General features: G+C 38.4%; 2 protein-coding genes across 4 annotated transcripts; one reads left to right on the top strand and one right to left on the bottom strand.

Moving 5' to 3' along the window:
* Window positions 1-1,010: 1,010 nt before the first annotated feature.
* LOC308403716 (prolactin receptor-like) lies at window positions 1,011-14,817 on the top strand. Its single transcript, XM_080893392.1, has 9 exons — window positions 1,011-1,160; window positions 2,761-2,921; window positions 5,071-5,203; window positions 6,054-6,217; window positions 8,769-8,932; window positions 10,607-10,745; window positions 10,860-10,956; window positions 11,044-11,113; window positions 11,210-14,817. The coding sequence occupies exons 2-9, from the start codon at window positions 2,843-2,845 to the stop codon at window positions 11,948-11,950; spliced, it is 1,587 nt and encodes a 528-aa protein (XP_080749518.1). The 5' UTR covers window positions 1,011-1,160; window positions 2,761-2,842; the 3' UTR covers window positions 11,951-14,817.
* Window positions 14,818-14,954: 137 nt separating this feature from the next.
* Window positions 14,955-23,267, bottom strand: LOC308403715 (selenocysteine insertion sequence-binding protein 2-like). Of its 3 annotated transcripts, none has more exons than XM_080893389.1 (18): window positions 23,088-23,267; window positions 22,521-22,639; window positions 22,299-22,443; window positions 22,146-22,215; window positions 21,100-21,305; window positions 20,911-20,995; window positions 20,718-20,812; window positions 18,557-18,700; window positions 18,383-18,469; window positions 18,186-18,287; window positions 17,960-18,092; window positions 17,664-17,830; window positions 17,421-17,550; window positions 17,155-17,314; window positions 16,829-17,049; window positions 16,189-16,343; window positions 15,927-16,092; window positions 14,955-15,809 (listed from the first exon to the last, which is right to left on the bottom strand). In XM_080893389.1, the coding sequence occupies exons 1-18, from the start codon at window positions 23,094-23,096 to the stop codon at window positions 15,685-15,687; spliced, it is 2,319 nt and encodes a 772-aa protein (XP_080749515.1). In that variant the 5' UTR covers window positions 23,097-23,267; the 3' UTR covers window positions 14,955-15,684. The 3 variants fall into 3 exon arrangements, with proteins under 3 accessions (XP_080749515.1, XP_080749516.1, XP_080749517.1); XM_080893390.1 differs by having other exon boundaries at window positions 22,299-22,440; XM_080893391.1 differs by lacking the exon at window positions 14,955-15,809 and having other exon boundaries at window positions 15,938-16,092; window positions 16,189-16,264.
* Window positions 23,268-23,573: the final 306 nt, after the last annotated feature.

Raw genomic sequence — 23,573 nt, 5'->3', positions numbered from 1 at the left:
AACATCATTCAACAAACCCATGTGAATGTGTGATGATTAGTGTTTATCTGATAACAAACCTAGTCATGACCCTCATATACTCACTCGAACAATTTAGGGTTTTGAAACAAGCTTTTATAAGCTTGTAACCAGTATCTGTTTAATTCTGTTTTCTACACCCCTCGTTCATTTCTTCATTTTATGTTTGTTGGCTATTTAAAATAATGAAATAGGTGCAGAAATATTAATCTATCACAGAAATGGTAAACGGAAGAGAAAGTGTTAGGTACAAGAGGAGGTCGCTCAAAAAACTCTACTGTAACTTTCTTGAGTTTACAACCTTTTCTTCATGTGACCTGTAAAACATGACAGCAATATATTTTAAGAGAAAATGTGAGACAGGTGTGCTGCTCTCGCTCTGACTGAGTTTATGCATCTTGATGAGTCACTGCAGGCAAATATTCAGGCAAAAAAGTACAGTGTACACAGTGTATATATACAACAATAAAATAAAACAAGAAAACGTGAATATTTTTAGAAATCTGCCAAAGACCTGTTTAAAATTTTTAAATGGTTTTGTTTTTATTAGGCAAGTAACAAACTGAATTCACGTTTTTACACCAAAATGCAAAAATAATGTGTTTTACAATTTTTTCTGCCTTTTTTTTTTTAACTGTAAATATAAACTCGTGGATAACAAAATAATCAAAGCATTAAAATATTTTTGGAGTAGCTTTGATATGCGTGTGCATACTGGTGGATTAACCATTATAGGAACATTAAAAAAATGTAGCTAAATTTGCTAAAATACCAATAAAACATCATGAAGGTATGAAGACTGCCCTTTAAACCTGTTACTAACCAGCCAGTTACCATTACTGCTGGCACTTTCAGGGAATTAAGTGAAGTGAGACATCTCGCTGTGTTTACTCTCTCGCTCGTACTCAGGTGGGTATGTCGTGACGACAATAAGCCCCTCCCCCGACTACTAACGAGACACCTCTCTTCCTTATTTGTGGTCATACCTGGGGTGTTAGGCGCATTGGTTGCCAGGTGTGCGGAGCTCGTCTGGAGCTCGTTTGGCTTTGTGTCATGACTGAAGAAGGCTACCTTTTTTGTTCTGTACCCGTCAACGTCCGATAAATATCGATGATAAACATAGCTGCCAAGATCATAAAGTGGTGAGTGAACGCCAGAGCGCGTCTATTAACCCTCTACTAACCTTTAGTTGTACTTATTTGTGTGTGTGTTTTTTTCCCCCCCCGCGGCTTCCTGGTAAATATCACACCTGATAGGGCTGCATGTAATTCTTTGGTAATGGATTCTGTGCGTGTTGTGTGCTCGCAGGTTGGTCTACAGAAAATGAAAACCTAAATGTGCTATGTAATGCAATGCAGGGTATTAATCAGGCTTCCTATCACTGAGTAGCTGAGAGTATAAAGCGCGTAAATCCACATGATTTTTTTTTCTGAATTTAATGTGGGTTTTTAAAAAAAAGTTATTTCTTCCGCTTTAACACAAAAAATCTGATAGTAATAAAAGGAAGCAATTAGTTAATCAGTATTAGTACACATAATAAATATTATACATATAGTACAGTTTATATCCTTAGGTACAAATTATTAGGCCTATATTTATACAGAGTGTTGACTGAACATCTATGCTGTTGTGTGTTACCCTAGTAACAGTTTTTCAGCATGCGTCTTGCCAAACATTCTTATATTTTTGCACTTTAAATACAGCATAATAATGCAATTTTTTTTCACTTATCTTTAAACATGTAGAATATTATATGTACTTCATTAGAAGAATATTAAAATATATACGTTATACTAGATTCAAGATAGGATAGGTTTACTCCCAGACCAAATGTTTATTCTGATTGCCAAATAGAGTATTTAGCTTTGGGTTTTAATTTTGGCATGTAATTGAGACATAAGCCCGATCCAAGACTTGCTCCACTGAGCGATCCTGTTAAAACTTGTCAGAATGGGTGTCACAGCAGGGAAAAAAGGAGCTTGTTGTCTCTGTTTGTGCTGAGCAAAACAACACAAATTACAAAAAGGGAAAAGGTGTGGCCCCTTTGCGATATTCTGTACATTACAGGTTGGTAACCAGTAAAAGACGGTTTCCTACACTTCCTGTGGTGACTGATTGCATCAAGCATGTTAAGGTGGCAGAAAACTACTTTGGTGTCTGAGTTCCCACTGAGCTGAGCTTCAGTAAATTTCCAGTCCATGTAGAAAAGCCGTGCAGCAGTTTGCAGTGACGTGCAGTTATTCATCAAGCATTTCCAACATAATTGTGCGTACTTTGTTTCTGTGTGTAATCTTTATCAAAGTATCTCTCAGGAATAAGGAAGTGCATAAACAGTCCAAAGTGCGTGTTTGTGAATTAGATGACTTTTTTAAAATCCCCTACACACATATTAACGTATTCATCTCCAGCATTTTTTTTAGACAATGTAAAATTTGCTTAACACCAAACGGCATGTTTCAAACTCTTTTTCACGTTTTGTCTGGCAATTTCTGGCAAATCCACTTTGCTTTTGAAATGAGCAAAATGAATCTAACATCACACTTTCAGTTTATTTATTTACTAAAACACTCATATAATGTTTGAAGTCCTTGATTACAGCTGATGATATTGCCAGCCAATTATTAACAGTTCATTTTAACGTTTGATAACCATATGAAAATTGTTACTGACCCGTATATGTAAATGAAAAACTGGTATTATTGGTTGTGTTTGCTGTTTTCCCACCATATCTGCTTGTTTCAGGTAACAACAAGACATTCTGCCTCAAGCTCGTATCACACCATTGCCACTTGCTTGTGATGTCACTTCCCTGTCACAGAGTGTGATGGCTTGTGCCAGGATGGTGAAGCATCTCAGGCTGCCATTGCTGCTCCTGCTGCTGGCATTAGCTGCAGAATGCAACAGTAAGTTAAATCACTGAGGCTCGATTCGCTCAGAATATTTACTTACGGTTAGACGACATTTCAGCTGAAGTATAGACGTTTTAGTGTTAATGCATGGGGTTTAACAGAAGTATTGCTCCTACATCTCTTTTGACGTCATGCTGAGAGGATTGATAATGAAACATCCATCACTGGGCAAATTATCAAATTATTTTTGAACCTCTGAAAATTGGTGACATACATAAAAGTGGCTGTAACACCCAAACCTCAATGTGATTCTTTTGTTAAACCCTTTGAATTAAAGCTGAAAGTCTGCACTTCAATCACAGCTTGACTAAAATCCACTGTGCTGGTGTACAGAGTAAACGACTACATCATGGTCCAAAACTGGGCCTTTAGTGCTAGTGGCCTACAGACTATAAAATGCAGATAGTTTTGGATTTTTTTTTTTTGTAAAAGGATATTCGGTGCTCATTATCCTGAATAATTACATTTAAAAATTAAAACGAAACACCTTTTTTTTTCTTTTTTTCTTTTTTTTTTTACTTAAGTTTTCTCTGGTGTGTTATTCTGTTATTTGTAATCTAACAAAAAGCAGCAATGGTTAAAATCTCAGTTTGAAAACACTGAATCCAAGCAAGATTTAATGTACAGACTAATAACTGTGTCTCTACATTAAATCAGTCTGAAGATTAACTGTGAATCTTTGCAAACATTAAAGTCCACGAATAAAATGAAATGAAGTTATGTTTGATATTAGTGGTTTCAATTCTGCCTACTTTCCGTAGCCATGTTACGTCTAGCAGCTGGACATTTCTGGGCTCCTGCTCTCGAGCAGTAGGAGTTTTACCCTCACTTTATCCTTTCTTTTGAGCCAGAAGCTCCCTTGTTGTGCCTCCTCCACCAGATATTTGAGAGCATTTATCAGCATGGAGTCTGTCATCGCAATTCCAACACCCCACACTCTGTTCATGAGCCCACATCTGGCAGTCCTCAGTAATTTTCCCTTTTCCCACAGAGCAGGCATGGTAGTGGTAGATATGTTACCATAGTGAGGTTGTGGTTTTCTGTTGTGGTAATTTTGATTTTGTATTGAGCTCATGTTCTATTTCCTTTCAAGCCACAGTAGTTGCCAACACCTCCAACTGCAAATCTGAGCCCCACCTCTTTGCCTGACAAACAGGATCAGGCACTCTGATGTTATCATGCTCTCTGTTTGCTTCCAGCCTTATTGCTTTCAGTTAGGTTATACAGGACCCTCATATCAGGCCTATGTTACTGCTTCCTTCTAGAAAACGTGCTGCAAGGTGGTAGCTCTCCTCTAGGCCTCCTACATAGCCTTGATAATGATGCACAGCCTTGCTTGGGGCATCCACCATATGTGTTCTCATAACAGCCCTTCAATAACAGCCTCCCAGGATGTCCACCTACTGTGCTCCTGTTGGCTAACAGCTCTGATTTTATTTGTCTTCTCTTTCATTTTCTCAGTCTCAACCCACATCTATCAATCTGTCCTACATTTATAGAAACAATCTTGTGCTTTTTCAGTCTAATGATGACGGAGTTTACTGAGATTCCAGACCACTATGCCCTGTGCTTGAACATGAGAATGACCCAGTCATATACAGATTTTATTATTGTTTTTTCTTAATATTATTCTTTTAGTTGCTCCTTTTATGGGTCTGCCTCCATTTCACCCGTTCCCTAACATCCTCCTCTGTCACACCAACCACATGCATGTCAATGACTATATCCATTAATCTTCTCTGTGGTCTTCTTCTTTTCCTCCTCTCTGGAACCTTCACATTCAATACCTTTGTCCTATATACTGACTGTCCCCACCTTGCCTCCCTAGCTTTGTCACTTAAGTATCAAGAAACCTATTAAACTATTTTTGACAAATTTTTCCACCAATCACTGTGGAGTTTTATGTCTAAATAAACATTATAGAAAATGCCATTTCAAATGGTCACAGGTTGAGTTGCTGTGAGCACAGCTTAAATGAATAAACTCTGGGTGGATGAGTGAAACTAAGATAAGTTATCAAAGGTAAGAGACAACGTTCACTTACCTGAGATAAGTGAATGCTGTCCTTTAAATAACTGTGCCAAGTTTTTTTTATCATATTGTTTATTGGAAGCTGATGTCTCTTTGTCACGTGTGTTGCCAGGCATGTCTCCACCAGAAAAACCAGACAAACTTGGCTGCAGGTCCCCCGACAAGGAGACTTTTTTCTGCTGGTGGACCCCAGGCTCTGATGGAGGGCTGCCCACTGTGCATCACCTCTACTATAAGACAGAAGGGTTAGTTTAACCTACCAAGTCTGTTTTCTTGTTATTTTACACAATAGAGATTGTGGGTCCTCCGCTGGAATCAAACTGGAGTTTTAAGTACGGCATAGTGTATTTATCTTCACCCCACGCTACCAGATACTCCATGAAGTTTCAAATTCTTTATCACCCGCGTTGAGAAATAGTAAAGGTGTTGTTTAGTTGTACGTGGTGCTAGATAAGTAAATGTGGGGAAACTACTGGGTCTCTTTTCACACCCTTGTGAGCTGAGCACAAATCTTTGTGGCTGTGCAAGTACACCAACGTAGACGTGGCTCACCCAAATGACCCACATTTCTCTAGCTAAATCCTAGCACTAGCATTTCAAGAATCTTCACAGATGAAATGCCACAAAACTGAGTCATGGTCCTGAGAGGATGGATCTCGAAGATGTTTGTGTGTTTGTGAAGCCCTGACTTGGTGACATTCTAAATCATTAGTCATCCCAGCGAAGAATATAATATAATAACATGCTAACCAGCTCATATTATCATTTAGGTTTCCAGTAGTTGTCTTTACTATAAATAATAAGGATATTATATGATATTTTTAAGTGTTTTTTTTTTCTTTTTTCTTTGCTAATTTTGAATCATCAATCACTTAACACGCATATTGGGTTAATTGATTGATTCCAAACTGGGCAAACTTGAGTATGTGAGATACACTTAATGCTTAAGCCCATAGAATATGATAGTAAGGTGCAATAGAAATGACTGTACATGCTTACAGACTCATCAGAAAATCCAATTATTCATTTCTTAGGAGATGCAACTGAAGTCACATTGCAGTGATCGGTGATGACATGTATTTTGTTCATGTGCAGTCAGGAGAATATGCGCCAGTGTCCGGACTACCACAAAGCTGGAAGTAACTCCTGTTTCTTTAGCAAGACCTCTATCTGGGTCGAGTACACTGTGATTGTGGAGGCCTCCAATGCCCTGGGGAATACTTCTTCAGACCCCCTTACTTTTGACTTGATGAACATTGGTAAGTTTTTCTAGTTTTAAATAATTTACATGAAATATATAAATCAAACATGATTTTTGATTGTTTTGTGATAAACAGAAACCATTAAAAATAGAAATATGAGCATATATCATTTCTGTAAAGCATTCTTGTACTAAAAATATCCTCAAAGTTTATTTATTTTTTTATTTTCTGGGTTGTAATGGTGGCACGGTGGTTAGCACTGTTGCTGCACAGCAAGAAGGTCCTGAGTTCAATTCCACCATCAGGCCGGGGTCTTTCTGTGTGGAGTTTGCATGTTCTCCCCGTGTTTGCATGGGTTACCTCCGGTACTCCGGCTTCCTCCCACCGCCCAAAGACATGCAGCTTGTGGGGATAGGTTAATTGGATAATCCAAATTGCCACTAGGTGTGAATGTGCGAGTGAATGAGAGTGCAAGTGGTTGTCTGTCCCTGTGTGTTGGCCCTGCGACAGACTGGCGACCTGTCCAGGGTGTACCCTGCCTCTCGCCCTATGACAGCTGGGATAGGCTCCAGCGCCCCCCGCGACCCTGAAAAGGATAAGCGGAAGCGAATGGATGGATGGGTTGTAATGATCATTTAAAATATGATTGCTTTTGGCCTATCACTGTACTGTGCACTAAACTATAAATCATGCTGACCTTTCTTTAGCTACACAGGTTATTATTTTACAACACTGAAGCTTGTTGATATAATTAGGATTTTCTGGTAATGATTAAGGGTCACTTCAAACTTTCTCATTCAGAATTAAAAACTTTTAAAATGTTAATAATAATAATCTGCTCAGATCAAAATATATTTGTGTCAGAACAGGAGTAACACAAAAATCTGTACGGACTGAGCTAATGATTGGCACAGTTTTATTGCCCAGACTGCCTTCTTGAGGCTGGTGAGGAATGGAAAAGTACTGAGTGACATACATGAGCCGCAAATAAAAACCTGAACAGAATGAGGTGGAACTGGTTTGTGCACAGCAAAACTTCTGTATACTCCAGCATCAAATTTCACACCTTTTGTTGGGGTTATACAGGCAGAGCGGTATCTGCGTCCTGTCCTGTAAGCAAACAGTAATTTCACTGCATTAGTTGTGGAGGGTTTTTGGCCTCAGAAAACACACTTTACAAGCACCCATGCATGAGACTAAGCACAGATCAACATGCTGGTTTCTGAATAGGGCAGCTGCAAACCAAAGTAGAGGTGTGGCCATAGGGGAGGCAATGCTAGTCTGCTGGTTGGTTGTTTCACATGTTTGCCTGCAAACAAATCATGGGTGTAGGGTTTCTGTTGAGTAGCACGAGAAAATATAGAGTATCGGACTCTTCATTTGCTAAATTATGATTACATTTTATGCACTAGAGTGGGTTTTTTTGTTTGTTTTTTTTGTTTTGTTTTTTTCTAAATCAGTTCATTCAGTTCAATTCAGTTTCATTTACATGGCTCAAAATCACAACAACAATTAACTCAAGGCACTTTACATTGTAAGGTAAAGACCCTATAATAATACAGAGATGGCCCCCAACAATCAGACAACCTCTTATGAGCAAGCAGGTGGTGATAGTGGGAATAAAAAAACTCACTTTTAACAGGAAGAAACCTCCAGCTGAGCCAGGCTCAGGGAGGGGCAGCAATCTGCTGCAACTGGTTAGGAGGGAGAATGGACAAAAGACATGCTGTGGAAGAGAACAAGACATTAATAACTAACGATTAAATGCAGGGTTTTGTATAAAAGAAGTGAGTGAAGAAGAAACATCATGGGAAACCTTCTAGCCGAATAAACCTATTGGGAGCATTCTGTGTCGCCTGATCCAGCCCTAACTATATGCTTTATCAAAAAGGAAAGTTTTAATCCTAATGTTAAAAGTAGAGATTCACACTGGGAGCTGGTTCCAGAAGAGGGGCCTGGAAGCTGAAGGCTCTGGCTCCTATTCTATTATTGGATAGTGGAGTAGTGAAGACAGGAAAGGGTGAGTGGGTGGGGGTGCAGCAATGGGTCGCAGGTCAGACTAAAACCTGGGCTGCTGCATTCTGGCCATGTTGAAGGCTTTTCAGAGAGTTCATTGTAACAATAAATTATAATAGTACAGCTTAAAAAGCAATAAATGAACAGAAGAGGATGTTATGGATAGGCTGAGATGAAGTCAGGAAGTAATTTTGTTAAATGAGCTTGCTAGAGACCAAAATATTTACGATTATGATTTTTGCCTCACTTTAACAGCCCTACCTGATAGCTTGACAGTAAACGCACAAACTGTGGGTTAACTCTTGGACACCAAGAACCTTGTGTAAAGTCACTCCTCACTCCAACATGCCCATCTGTATCTACGCTGGTGTTATTGGATAAAGGCAAAATGACAAAAAAAATACAATCACTTTTTTCAGCCTAGTTCAAAATTTCAATATGTAAACAAACTAAAGTTAATGCTCTTCTCATAAAACTTAATTTCATTTTGCTTTTAGTGCCAAATACCAAATGTTGGCATGCAAATATACTGAACTAAGTTTGTACCTGATAAACAGCATCACAGTCTCTGTTTCTCTCTATTGATGAACAGTGAAGCCCTTTGCACCTGAAAATGTTACAGTGGTGGTCAACATAGAGGACAGCCCACACCTCACCATCCAATGGCATACACCGTCTAACATAGACACAAAGTCAGGATGGGTCACTCTGAAGAATCAACTGAGAGTCAAACCAGACAAGAGCAAAATATGGAAGGTGAGTGGCTGACAGAGCTTCTCTAATATTGCATGGAAACGTTCTTACACTGTGCCAAAAATGAGTCCCCATGGAAAATTACCATTGGATGAATGAAACATGTGCCAACCTATTTTGTTCTCACCACTGTGTTAGTAAATTATAATTGTTCAGAACAAACAGTTTTGTAGACTCTTCGTGCTATTTGGATACTATCTACATGCTAACCCTCCCCCACCATATATAAGGAAACAAGTTTCCGAAATGACAATAATAGTTATTATTGGTATTATCAGTAGAGGAGGTGGTTGTTGTTGTTGTTGTTATAGTAGTAGTAGTATTAATTTTAAAGATTTGTATTTGTTTTCCTAAGGCAGCCAAGCTGTGATTTGTTTGTATGCATTTTCAGGGGGGCTTCTAAATGTTACTTTTCTTTTTTTGTTTTTTAAGATACATGATTTATCAATATTTTTATATTTTTCCGTGAAACTTCATTTAGTCAATTGATGAGGTCTAGTTATCCCAAGCACAGTGGCAAATCTACTACAAAATAACTTCAAAAGAAAAAAATTAAGGTATTGCAATGGCCCAGTCAACGTTCAGACCTCAACCTGACTGAAATGCCGTGGCGGTACCTTAAAAGAGAGCCATGCATAAATGAATGACCGCAAAACTCAGTGAACTTAAGCAATGCAATAAAGAGGAGTGGGCCAAAGTTCCTCCACAATGAGGTGAGAGCCTGATAAAGTCATACGGAAAATGATTGCTTCAAGTTATGCATGACCTTGTGTTTTTCACACACTGCCTCTGCCTTTTGGCTTAGTTTTTGTTGAATAAATAGTGACATGGTGTAATATGTCACCTGCTGCTGTATCTGAGGTTGTGTTTACCCAGTTTTAAAACCTGGAAAGGACTAGATTTTTTTTTTTTTTTTTTTAAATGTCTCTGTATATAAAACCTTCAAACTGACACAGCGCACGCTTCCTGTTTGTATTGATTGTATGTGAAAATTGTAAATAACTTTCAAAAATCTGTGGATCTGAATGCCAATCAAGTCTAAAAGTTACTTCTTCTTAGAAGTCACTTCTAAGTTTGACCAACATTAATTTTATGCAAACCTTTTAACAAATATACAAATCAAACCGACATAACATTTTAGAATTAAATGTGAAATCAAATTAAACTCCAAGTTTAAAGTAAATTAAGTATTATTATTATTACCATTTAGATTTTCTATCCAAAAAAACAGAAAGCCACACAGTGAAAGCTTAACATGTTACCCATTATGAGTTGAAACCTCAAAATGTTACATTTTGAAAATTAATGCAATCACAAAATTAATTTTAGGTCTAACTTTTAGCAGTCTTGGCTAGTAGCGATTATCTCCTCTGTCAGATGATGAATCCATGTTGGCAAGTCAAGCATGAAATCAGGCTCTGGAATGAACTGCACCAGCCCAAATAGGAAATCATTAAACAACCTTTTACTGTCATGTGAAGAATAAAGTTGTGGTATAACCTGTCACACACGATTAATCAGTAAATCAGTATACTGCAGTTTAACCATAAATTTTATGGTTAAATTGTTTTATTTCAAAGTAAACAAATGTATTTTTAACTCTCATTTAGTCCAAAGGTGATCTTAACAGTAGTAGAAGTCAAATGTTTTGTGATTTCTTTTCCTCTTTCTTTCTAGAATTACGCGTCAGAAACACAAACACATTTCACCATTTACAGCATTGATCTTGGGGTGGTGTACATGGTTGAAGTGCGCTGTGCAATAGACAATAGCTGGAGTGAGTGGAGCAACACTACCTTTGTCAAAGTCCCTAACTGTAAGTCCCGAAAGCCCTTTACGCCTTCTTTACAACATATTGGCAAGTGCTAACAGTTAAAGATTAATAAAAATGTGCCTTTTTTTTTTTTTTTTTTTTAAAAACAAAATTCAGTTTCTCGCAAGGACAATTCCTTTTGGATACTGGTTTTCAGCCTCTGTCTAATTCCATTGCTTGCGGCAATGATTATCTTGATCCTGAAGAGAAAAACGTATGTATCTGATATAAAGTCTAAATCACTCTATTTTACATGAAGACAAGATGTGAAGACTTGACTCATGACTGTTTTCTTTCTCAGTGTGAAGAAGTATATTCTGCCCCCTGTCCCTAGTCCAAAGATAAGAGGAGTTGATGTTCAACTTCTCAAGGTGATTGCCTCTCCATTCTGCTTCTAGAATATGCACACACAAAAAAAGCCCCATTGTTTTGGTGCTGATAATAATATACTCTATTAACCTTTGCAGAGCGGCCAATCTGAAGATGTCATTAATGCCATGCTTCTCAACCAGAGATTTCCTGTTATGATACCCTGGAAGGACCAGAAAGAGGATTACCTGATCGTGTCTGATAAAGAAACCTCGTATTTGCCATTGGAGAAAAAGAAAATATTCATTCTGCCACTTGCCATGGCATTAGACTCAGAAGTCCAATCTAAGGAGACAAGTGAAGTGGATCACTTTCCAAAAGACAGCGAGTCTTCCTCAGAGGAGAGTTCAGATAAGACAGAGTCGTCGCAGCTTCTTACTAAATGCTCAAGTGCAAACGTTTTAAATGATGAGAAGGCAAATCAGCTAAAAGGTGTCACTGAGAAGATCTTCCAACCGTTTGGAATCTGTGGTTATGTGGATATTCCGAGACATGAGCACATGCAGGAAGCAGACTACAGCAGAGTGAACGAGGTAAATGGTGACAATATTTTAATCATGAAGAAAGAAAATATTCCCCATACTCTGGACACACAGGGACAAGAAGGCAGTGTGCCTGATAACTACAGCATGGTGAAAGAAGTGAATAGTGACAACGTGGTTTTCCTGGAGAAACACAGTGAGTCAGTTAACGCTTCTTTTAAGGCTAAAGGCTACATAGACTGGGTCAATCAGAAGCCAAAAAATCTTCATATGACTGGGCACAGTGAAATGGGAGTGTGCCCACAACTAGTTGGTTGTGAATATGTAGATACTGTCCCTCCACCAGCTGTAATCTAAAACTTTTTATCATATAAAAATGCTATTATAAGGTGACAGCAGACATTCATCATTACTTACTGTTGAATCAAAGCTGTGAATAGTCTATATTTTTGCTGTTCTCGTTGGATGTACGGTTGGTACAGACATTCGTAAAAACCATAAAATATACCATCTCTGGTCCAGGGGTACTTGGGCTACTGAGTATAAATTATACTTGCACCAACAGCAGGTAAAAGTTTGTCCTTATTCAGTAGAACAGTTTGACATGTGCTCATTGGATTTGCGCATTTTGTCCAAACATCCATGAGAATGATAGTGCTCTGTTTCATCTCGAGTTATCTGGGGGCTGACTTTTTGTTTTGAGTAACATCCAGTGAATGGATTCTTTTCAACCAGATTTGGCTAATACTGTGGTTTACCAATTAATACCTGCAAAAACCTCAGGTGTAATTTGTGTTTAGTAGAAATTAGTATTGCCAAAGTTATGCTGAAATAGATCGAGACTATACCAGCTAAACATCAAATCCCTGCTTTTAGCTCAAAGCATGATGTGTCCGAGTACAGCATGACTGAATTGCTTTTAAGTCAACTCTTATATTACATTAGCCATGTCAAGCTTTCAAAACATTATTAGTAGAATGCTTAATTTGTGGTATAGCTAAGTAAAGTAACCCAAGTTTAATCATTTAAGGCTTGTTGGCAAAGAGACTGTTGCTTGATGGCTTTACAGTTACTGTTTTCCTTTTTTGTTTTTGTTTTTGTTTTTTTTGCCTCTGGAAGGTAAATTGTGGTCTGTTTCATTATCAAGAATGTACACAAAGAGCATATCCAGGTTTCTAAAGTCATTACAACGCAATATTATTGGCACATTTTTATTTATTTTTTTAAAGTGGTGGCATACTGTGCTGTAACTGACAAGCAAATCTGCATATGAACCTGTGCCTAGTCTAATCAAGTGATTATTTTACAAGATATGGTATCATTAAAAAAGCTTCAGACTTAAAGAATAGATTTGTTTTACTGATGTAAATTTATAATTAGATTTTTAAAATGCATCTTGTAACATAATACAAGGACTTCCAGATAGGTAATACTTATGCATTACGCATGTAAACAAGCTAATTACATGTGGAATTTAAAAGAAACTTTTGTTGTGTGTGTTTGTTTGTTTTAAACACTCAATTAGAGAGATGGGGAGAGAGAGCGAGATCAGAGGGAGCAGAGTTCAAATGGGTTAACAGAGATGACATAATAAAATATGGAAAAATCATTGTTTGTTCATTTTTCTTCTCTGCCTGAATCTTAAATACTCTCTATGGTCTAAAGGAGCATTTGGCTACCATACATTTCATTTTTTTTCAGAACTGGTTCATGTATGAACTAGCTTACATTCACCTCAAAAAAGGTGAGATATATAGATATAGATATATCTATTTTTTTTTTTTTTTTAAATTTAAATAAATTTTTATATACCAAAACCTGAATGTCAAAGATGTATCGGCTCATCCAGCTCACAATCCATCACCAGTCACAGGTTATTGCCTGTAAAATGACAAATGTGACCTTGGGGTGGCTGTAGCTCAGGTGGCAGAGCAGGTCAGCCACTAATCAGAAGGTCGGTGGTTCGATCCCTGGCTGCATGCCAAATATCCTTGGGCAAGATACTAACCCCATGTTTGCCTACTGGTGGTGGTCAGAGGGCCCGGTGGCGCCAGTGTCCGGCAGCCTCGCCTCTGTCAGTGCGCCCCAGGGTGGCTGTGGCTACAATGTAGCTTGCTATCGCCAGTGTGTGAATGTGTGTGTGTGAATGGGGGAATGACTGAATGTAGTGTAAAGCGCTTTGGGGTCCTTAAGGACTAGAAAAGCGCTATACAAATGCAGGCCATTTAACAATTTGGATAAAAACCCATTAGGTGATCACCGTGTGCATGTTTCATTACAACCTGATCAATACTGTTGGAGCGGCAGCGATTCTTACTTCTGTTTAGCATTTATTGATAAATGCTGATTGAACAAATATTTTTATGTTTATTTGAGAAGACAACTGAAGGTTGTAGACTTGCTGTTCTCTATAATATTGGGGGTGTCTCAGCCAAATGTACTCAAGCCTCTACTCTTGTGCATTAAAGATTCACTTATTAAGTTGTGATTACACAAATGACACTTAAAATTGAAATTTAAAATTAATGGACTTCAAACTGATCACAAAATGTAATTCCATTGTTCTTGGGACAGTATCTTTTCTATAGTTAAGTATTTGTCAAAAAAATATATACCATTTTAAAAAAAACAAAAAACAAAAAAACAACAACACCTCAACAGTGTGGCAATACATACTTATCAGCACTTTTGGAGCTTACTAAATATTTATTATCTGTAGAATTCGATTATAACAAATGTCGTAAACTGACAAATGTGATTTCTTACAACTTTTTCAGGTTTAAACAAATCTACACAAACAATACACAAATTAAATGAATGAGACTAAACATCTTAAACTTAAGACTATGCACAGACAATTTGACACAACACACACATGTCACATGACACTGTTACCTTGCAAAATGTCTGTTATGAAATCTATTTTATATCTATTTCTCCCTGGCTTGAATCAAAATGTAAATGTAATGACTTAAATGCAAAACCATGTAATATCAGTCAGTCATTCAGATATTAAAATCCAAGCTTGGTTTCTACTTTTAAAAAATAAAGCGCAGTTTAATGGATTTTAGTTTTTTGCCCCTGTGAAATATTGCATGGTTTAAGTTTATTACCCTGTGAACCTGCCAAAAACTGAACCAAATGTGTAGAAAAGATTTGTATTTGTGGGTAAAATTTTGAAAATGTAAAAAACAAACTTATTAACATGAGTGAAAGTCTAAGCAGGTTGTTTCATCTTTCATCCAAGTGGATTCTTCAGTAATAAAATCAAATTTATTTAAACCCTACTGAGGGTTGTGCTACATATGCTAAATACCAATTCTAAGCAGTGTGAAAGTCACAAAAGTCTGTATTTTTAAAAAAAAAAAATCATTGACTGTGTCATATGCACTCTAAACAAATCACAGGTATTATGTTTATTGTGTATATATATATATTCTAATATACACTGCTTTATGTTGATTTCTTGTGTACAGACAGTATGCTATAGAGACTGGTATGCAGCATATGTTATATAACATGAATGAGAACATTGAAGAACATAAACATTGGTTTATCATTGTTCTTAAATTAATGTGTAACTTCAGTGTCATGGCAAAATAAAAGGTAAATTTAAACCATTAATTCCTTTAATATGCAATCTTGAACTTACTCCACATGTTTACAAAGGATGATACACAACTCTTTATTCAAAACCTTCAAATTTTACTGGAGTCAAGGAATGTCACTATGTCAAAATGTCATTTCTTTATGTAAAATGACACTAAAATGTCAAAATCGTTTGAACTGAAGTTTATTATAAAGAAAAAAAATGCAGTGTTAAATCATCATACATCCCCTTAACAACCTACACACACTGTCATGAAGCTGCTGATCATTCAGATTGTGGGATCTCTTCAAGTTCAGCCCTACTAAGAAGAAATCATAAATAACTGGAATAAGCACTAACATGATACTGACAAAGTCCTGGAAAGCTGCGAGCCGCAGTTTGAGAAACACCTGCAGCACTGTAGCCTTGGAAGGCTCTTTTTCTGCCAGTACGATGAGAAATAAGGGGATCCATTTTTCAGGCACAAAAGGCTTCACAACTGTTAGCTCTCTTCATCATCAGTGTTTTCAGTACATTCATTGTCCAAGTGCATGGACCGCAGCTCCACCTCAAAGTCCATTAATGTGTGGTTATACTCCTCCTCCAACATTTTCTTCCAGATTTTTACTGAGAAAGGGAGACAATATGTAATTATTTTTTACTGTTTCACGATTACTGTTAGAGACACTTTGTTTTTTACTAGACAGAGCAATATCATCGCTATCCAATGTTACAGTTACTTACTGTATTGTGGTTCCCCTGGCTCCGTTACATCCGGGTCAGGCACAGGTTCCTCAGTGTTTGTTTCAAGCTCTGCCTCTTCCTGGTCTCTCTGCTCCAGGCTTGACACCATCCCTTCATAGGCTGTCCTGGCCTCAGAAGACAGCTCGATCATCTTGTGATAATAATCCTGTAGGTACGAAAGTTTTCAGCTCATTTGAAATTACCTATTAATGTCATCTTAAAACAATAATTGTGCGTACATTTGCATAACAATAACCCTGACCTGTGCACCATCATAGTTGAAGATGCCGACCAGGGTGACAGGCACGGCCTTGTTGACACAGCGTCCCAAAGCTTTTCTAGAGAGTGCAAATATGAACGGCACACCCTGCTCACGACATGTATCAATGATTGTGTGGAGAGCCTCATCCAGGCCGCCTGTGAAAGGTGATATTTTTGCCCTTTTCATGCAATTGTAAGCATTCCTTGTACGTCACAGCTCTCCCAGGATCACATTTATGAAAGACTATATGACAATTCTCGCTTTTCCATGTTGCTTGATAAATCAGAAAACAACAAATTGTATTCTCTCCATTTTGTCTTCTCTCTAATTTGTGATTTTTAAGACCAAAAAACATTTCTGAAATGCCAACAGGGAATAGTGTGCTTTTTAAAAGCAATAGCATAAAACTAGAAAAAAAGGAGATAATGAAGTTCTGAAACTGTAATGGACATGTTTAAAAATTATTAAGTGACCATAAAGAATTGGGATGCATACATATAACTCCTGCTGATCATAGCCTAGACTTGAATTTTAAAGTAACAACACAAAGAACATGAAAGTTGGACTGGCCCAAATTTAAAGAAAACGTTCAGAATTCCTAGTTTCCAAACTGAAAGCCAACTATCAGGTCTTATAGTACCTTTGGACTGGATGCGTTCACAGTTAGGTGAGATAATGACACACTTGATCTTCCTGAGTTTGAGGTGCTTGTGGACCTCCCTAAGGCCCATCACGAGCCGCCTCTTCATGCGGGCCTTCATGGGGTCCTTCTGGTACAGGCGGTCCTGGAACCGAACCAGCTCCTTTAGCAGCAACATCACGCACTCATCCACATCTTTGCTCAGCATCTGGCTGCAATAACTGAAATGCAAATGAAAATGGAAACGCGATATACTCAGGGTGCAAGCAATCAACATCAACTTGTGACTGGTCATGCAGTGAAGCGTGCAGCTTTGGCAGTCTTACTCTCTGAATTTTCTGCTGTGGATTTTAGGTGCTGGGTATGACTGAGGTGAGGGGATTTGTTGCTGTATGGTCTCATTTTTGTCCGTCTCTTCAGCTTCTCCCACGATCTGACATGTGTCATTTAATTCATCAAATCCCTCTGCAGGAGAGCCAACCTCATCTATGGTTTGAAAAGCACAAAATTAAAAATATTAGCTGCAATCATTCGTTTCCAACAGCTCAGAACAAAGCATACTGGCAGCAATAATTTCACTGCATGCTCTGACCTGTGGCGTTTGCATCACACTGCTCTTTTTCTGTACAGTTACTCGCAAGTTTATACTCGCTTTCAGGCAGCAGTCCTCTCTCCTCCAGTAAACGCCTCTGCTTCCTCTCCTCTCTCTCCTTCAAAATGACCTGAGGAACCAAAACATGAGTTCAAGTCTATAAACAGAGCTACACAGCTGAAATGAATTCTCATAAAATTGATTATATTTGTCTTTATTGCATAGTAAATAAATGAACTTTGCCTTCTTCAGAGGAGTTGGTTTCTTTGCTTTGGGCACCTCTCTTTGCTTGCCTTTCTTTACCAAAGGACTAGTTGAATCGAGGGGATTGTGTGCAATTTTATCCTGCTGCCACAGAGGCTTCTTCTGGGCAGATGTTTGCTTCTGAACAACAGGTAGTCCTCCACCAACTACACATACAGGAATACTTATTTTTCATCAGGTTATGATAGCATGCACTCCAAGATCGGGGTTAGGAAACTACTTAAATTAGCATTATTCTTCAAAACAAAGTATAAAGTGATATCTATCAAGCCAACCTGTGAGAATAACTGGCTTAGCGTCCTGCTTGGCTTTCTGAGACTGCTGCTTCTTTTCCAGGGTGGCCAGCATGTTTCCGATGTCCAGTTGCATAGGAACCTTGCTCTTTTTCCCAGAGGCTTTCTCGCTTTTCTAGAAATCAGGTAAACAAGAACAGAACTGCACATTAAAATCAAACCTGTTTCCAATTCTAAAGGTTAACTTTAATGTACACAAGACACAAACCTGTCCTTTTTTTCCCGTTTCAGTGGGTTGTGTCTTTGCTGCAGGTGATTTTCCCTGGTTCTGGTCAGCAGATTGATGCTGACTTCCTTCTCTTTGGTTTTCCTTAAAAAGAATGTAAAAATCACTATCATAAAAAAACACTATAAAATGTAATTTTAGACTAATATTAAATATATATATGATGAAATGATGAGTACCTCATTGCATAGTTTTGTATTGCTGCTGGTTATTAACCTTTCAGTCTTCGACAAAGCAAGAGTCAAGTCTGGGAACTCCTCTTCATCCTTCAAAGAAAACCATACAACAGAAGTAATCCTTCTCCTAGGAACAGAACGAGTTGAACAAAAATTCACAACTCAGATTTTCTTCACCTCAAATTTTGGAGGCTCTTGAGAAATCACCGGCTCTGACGAGTCACCTCCTGCACCCTCACTGCTACTTTTCGGCTTCTTTTTTTTCTTTCGCTTTTTCCTCCCTGGAGCTATCTCTTCCTCCTGTGCAGCCATGCTCTCAATCTGATAAGATATAAAAATGACAAAGCTCAAACACCCCATGAAAATATAAAGGCTTACTGTGAAAGTTTAGCTTTTTGTTATGTTGAGCAACCCATTTGATAAATTCTGTTATATCAAGGATGTAAACACCACGATATATAGTCTGTGTGTCTATAATTACATGTTTGCTTGATGTTCACAAATAATGTCTCTTTGGCCTCATTACTCTGTTGCCTTGCTTATTTTGGTTTGGTTTACAATGTCTTTGTAAATAAAGAACAGCTCTTCACAGAAACTCTCCAGTGTTGCCATAGTTTGAACACAATTTTAAGTACTGCACTCTAAAGATAATGTTAGAGATTTCCATGGCTGTTGTGAATGGCATTGTTTGTTGTTGTTAGATCAATAGATTTCTGATAATCCACAATGAAAGTTCAAACAAAGTTGAAAAAGACTTTTGGAGGGCGGTTAGACAACATAATCATATGCATACTATATGCAACTATATCTGCCTGTGCTAGAATGACTTAGACGGTTATAAGCGATATGTGTCTCACACAGTGCACAAACTATGTCAGGGTGCTGCTGCTTCCTGAACATAATGGAGGGAGGTGTGCCTTATTCAGAGCTAGAACACGAGTCCCTCTGTGCTAATTGCAAAAGAGGTACAAATTGCAAACCTGCAAATGGAGCTGCTAAATGTGGAAAGTGAAACGAGGCATAATAATCTCTACTTTGACTGTGACGCATGTCAGGTGTACAAGCTGATATGGTATTAAAAAACTGTAATTACCTTGGACTTCAGCAGGTGTGCTGTGTCAGATTTTATAACTATTGCAAGTTGGCATGCTGTAATTTCATTTACATTTATGAATAAAATGCAAGCTTCGAGAGAACATTTGTTGCTTCTTGCTTTTTCTGTGATGGTGCTCAGCCTCTGTGTGGATACAGAGTGTAACGGGAGAGCAGTGGGAGCTCTGTTGCAGAGTAATACTGTCCACATATTTTTAATTAGCGTGAAAAATCTACCTACATTTAAGAAAACCTAATAAAAAGGTTAATTACAAAAAACACCAAAAGCTACTAAATGGATGGTGCATAAGTGAAATTAAGTGTGATGGTTACTGCTGTGCGAGAGACATCAAGAGCCAAGAGTGAGCTATTTAAAAACAAAACAAAACATGACAACAAATGGTAAATGGCCTGTATTTGTATAGCGCTTTACTAGTCCCTAAGGACCCCAAAGCGCTTTACATATCCAGTCATCCACCCCTTCACGCACACATTCACACACTGGTGATGGCAAGCTACATTGTAGCCACAGCCACCCTGGGGCGCACTGACAGAGGCGAGGCTGCCAGACACTGGCGCCACCGGGCCCTCTGACCACCACCAGTAGGCAACGGGTGAAGTGTCTCGCCAAGGACACAACGACCGAGACTGTCCAAGCCGGGGCTCGAACTGGCAACCGATTACAAGGCGAACTCCCAACTCTTGAGCCACGATTGTCCCAATACAACAAAACGAATACATACACAACTCACAAATACTCAGATATATCTAGTAATATTTAGTAACAGCCTTACAGATTTCTTTCCATCTTGTAAGTATATAAAGTGTAACGCAGAGCAGGGGTAGTGAGAAGGCTGTTTCGCCTTTCTTGTAGAATAATGAAAAAAAAATAAATAAAGTGTTCACACCTATAATACTCACAAATTAACTTTTAAGTGTCCAATTAAATCTTTTTTTTTATATTTACTCAAAATTTATTTAAAGAAGTTAATTTCGGCTGCTCTCTTGTCACAAGGGACGTAGGAGCATCCTGTGTCGATTTGGCAAAACATGATGCCCTTCCGAATGCTATCCCCGAAGGGACTTGTGTTTCCAGCTGAAATCAAAACATGGGCCCAGATAAGAGCCAGAAAATAAATGGTAGGTTTACCTCATGAAAATAATTAATTCACTTACAGATTGTTAAGATTTGCCAATTGCCTAGGAATCTGGTATAACTGTTGAGAATCTAAAACATGCATCATACCTGCATACTGTTACAGCTGATTGTCTTGTCATTGGGATCAAGTTTCTTCGGAGGCTGAGAGGCAATGTTAGCCCAGGACGTCACCACCGGTTGGACTGTGCACACACACCAAATAAAGATAATCAACGTGTGAAATATTTTTAAAACTGCCTTAAAATTGCTGAAAGACAGACTAGAGTAAATCTGAGCCTACCTGCTTGGATAACTTGGCTTTCTGGCTTGGCATTAGTGGCACACACCTGGGGACCAGGTAGGGTTGGAGATCCTCTGCTGCCAGACTATGCAACAAAAAATTACAGCAGCACCAACATCATGAGTATAGCTTTCTGTAATGTGCAAGAGCTGTCACATAGCTTAACATTTGATATTCCCATGAGCTGACCATCCAAGAAGATGCCAATTTTGGAGTTTGGGAGCTTGTGAATGGAGGATCCCAGCACTCTTTCCGAACAGTAGGAGCTGCTTTGGCCACTGAAACACCACCCAATTCCGGAAAATCAGCCATCTTCACTTCAAATGGGACAGAATTTGTCTGTGCTGGTTTTGGCTTCCCTGCAGAAGTTGGGGCAGATCTTGTACCTTTAAAACCTGGGAATGAATTATGAAATATTAAAGGAGAAATATTTACATAAAGCAGCGGGTTTTAAACATTTTGTGCCCAACATACTACAATTCTGTTCATCAAAACTGAACAAACAAACAAAATCTATAAGACAATAATATGCTAAAGAATCTCATCAAGAATTACTGCAATTCTCACTGTATTGACACCTTTGCTCTACATCATCTCAACTGAATGTTGTCAGTTCATTCTTTAATTGCATTTCAGACAGTTACAGTTTATCTGCAGCATCTAGATCTTGCAAGATACCGTTACACAAAAACCATTAAATGGTCTTGCAGCTTCAGCTGTAGAGCTCCTTTAAAGTAGGCCAAGTTTCTTTCAGAATCTCTCTGTGCCCCTTTAGCTTTCTTGGCACCATATTAACATTGCCAAACTGCTGCCAGAGGTTTATGCACTTGGGCTAAAGGCCACAGACATTCCAAATCCACGTGAAGCTGTAAGACAGGCAGCTTTCACAATAATATCTGCTGGGTCATCAGCATAGGTTGTTACTTGGAGTTTGAGTAACATGAGAAAGCAACAAGGTTGGTGCACAAACATGCCCAAGGCACTAAAGCAATAGCCAAGCCTTTAATGTGTGGGCAACTCACAAGTTAGCCGATCATTCGTGTCGCTTTGCCCTCCTGTATATGGCAGTAATACGTGCAAGCTTGATACCAAATCCCATGGGATATTTGGGAATCACTTGACCACAAAATGATTTCCAATGTTAAAAATATTTTGTTTGTACATTCAATACAAAAACTAGCATCTGAACCAAGAAATTATTCCCAAAAAAAGTTAATACCATGTACGCCACTTACCTTTTTTCTGCATGTCCACTGAGGTTTTGCCCATGAATTTTCCTTGAGAGTCCTTTTTGTTTTGAGGCATCTGTGAAGATTAGAAAATAACAATTTACTTCATGAATAAAGTTTGTTTACATGTAGGTTTCTGTAAATAAAAATAAAGCCAACCTTAGCTTGGGGATCCTGTTTGGTCCTATTGCTCTGTAGGAAGTTATCACTGGCCTCTCTAACAGGGCGGCTGCTGCTGTAGCCATGACTCCTCGGTGCATCTCCTCCTCTGCCTGCTGGTTTTGGGCTCAGACCTGACTGGCTTCTTAACAAATTGTAACAACATGAGCACCTGATGAAAAGCCAAATGATTAAATACCCCTGAAAATGATAACTTCCTACCCTCTTGAAAACTGATCGGAGGTATAAGGGTTTGGTAGAATCAGAGGTTGCGCTGATGCTGATGTGTGGGGCTCTGCAGGCGGTTTCCTCGACCCCCTCTGGTGTCTATGGTCAAAGTCCTGGAAAGCAAAGCACATGACAGTTTTTTCTTCTGCCACCAAACAGCGTGTTGGTGTTTGACCTTTGATAATCACGCCATTAATTCCAAATTCGAGTAGAATCTGCATAAAGAAATTTAGCTTAAGACTAACCGCTATATCGATGTTTTGGACTCACAATGCACTAAAAACGAAACGCATCCATCTCCACTTGATTACAGAACATCCAGCTTATGTTGCACAATAGTAACCGCCGGGTTGAAAATGTCTTACAGTATAACTGAACTATTAGCTCATTATTGTGTTCAAACCACACATTGTCTTAGCAGTATCTCACTCGTGTAACTAACAGTTAAAGTTTGCTAAGAGTTAGCTCACGCTCAGCTGCAAAAACTAACATTCGTTAGCTTTCTAGCTAACTAGCTAGCAAAAGAAAAGAACAAATGTGGCATTCATTTTCATAAAATACCTTGTCCATCACTCTAGTTGAAGTCACATCTTCGTATCTTCATATAAGCTCATACAAGTCGCCAAGCTCCATCTTACGAGTGTACAGACAATAATCTACCCCAAAAGTGTGTGCATGGCTAACCAGGCTAAGCAACCTGTTTGACAGCATGAAGCCGGAGCAGCTAGCTGCGTGAAACAGCTGGTGTTTACATGTGCAGTCAGGAGATCCACAGCGACACCCTCTGATAAAACAATGTAAACCGTTTAACGAGTATTCCTGTTAATTAAAAAAGTATAATAAACTCTATGAATCCATCTTTTATTGAGACCCCGAAGGCTAGAAAGACGCATAAACATATCTATAACTCTATACTCTGTGCATATATGTGTAAATATAAAACACTTAACATTATCTAAACATACCAGGAGGACCCCAGATTAACGTTGTTGCTTGGCCCTACTTAATTTAAGTTGCTTAAAATTGCACTACATACACATTATTACT

This window comes from Rhamphochromis sp. 'chilingali' (genome assembly GCF_963969265.1).
Source record: "Rhamphochromis sp. 'chilingali' genome assembly, chromosome: 10".
NCBI classification, from domain to species: domain Eukaryota; kingdom Metazoa; phylum Chordata; class Actinopteri; order Cichliformes; family Cichlidae; genus Rhamphochromis; species Rhamphochromis sp. 'chilingali'.
The sequence above is the reverse complement of the archived record's forward strand: the minus strand, read 5'-3'. Positions and strand labels throughout refer to the sequence as shown.

Bases quoted from the DNA above. Each gene is read 5' to 3' on its own strand.
- LOC308403716 (XM_080893392.1), top strand. From the start codon at position 2,843: ATGGCTTGTGCCAGGATGGTGAAGCATCTCAGGCTGCCATTGCTGCTC. The intron at 10,746-10,859 runs GTAAGTCCCGAA...AACAAAATTCAG, and splicing joins CTTTGTCAAAGTCCCTAACT to TTTCTCGCAAGGACAATTCC. The intron at 11,114-11,209 runs GTGATTGCCTCT...TAACCTTTGCAG, and splicing joins TTGATGTTCAACTTCTCAAG to AGCGGCCAATCTGAAGATGT.
- LOC308403715 (XM_080893389.1), bottom strand. The intron at 22,216-22,298 runs GTTGGCTTTATT...TAATCTTCACAG, and splicing joins AACAGGATCCCCAAGCTAAG to ATGCCTCAAAACAAAAAGGA. The intron at 18,093-18,185 runs GTTTGTGTCTTG...CCTGATTTCTAG, and splicing joins AAACGGGAAAAAAAGGACAG to AAAAGCGAGAAAGCCTCTGG.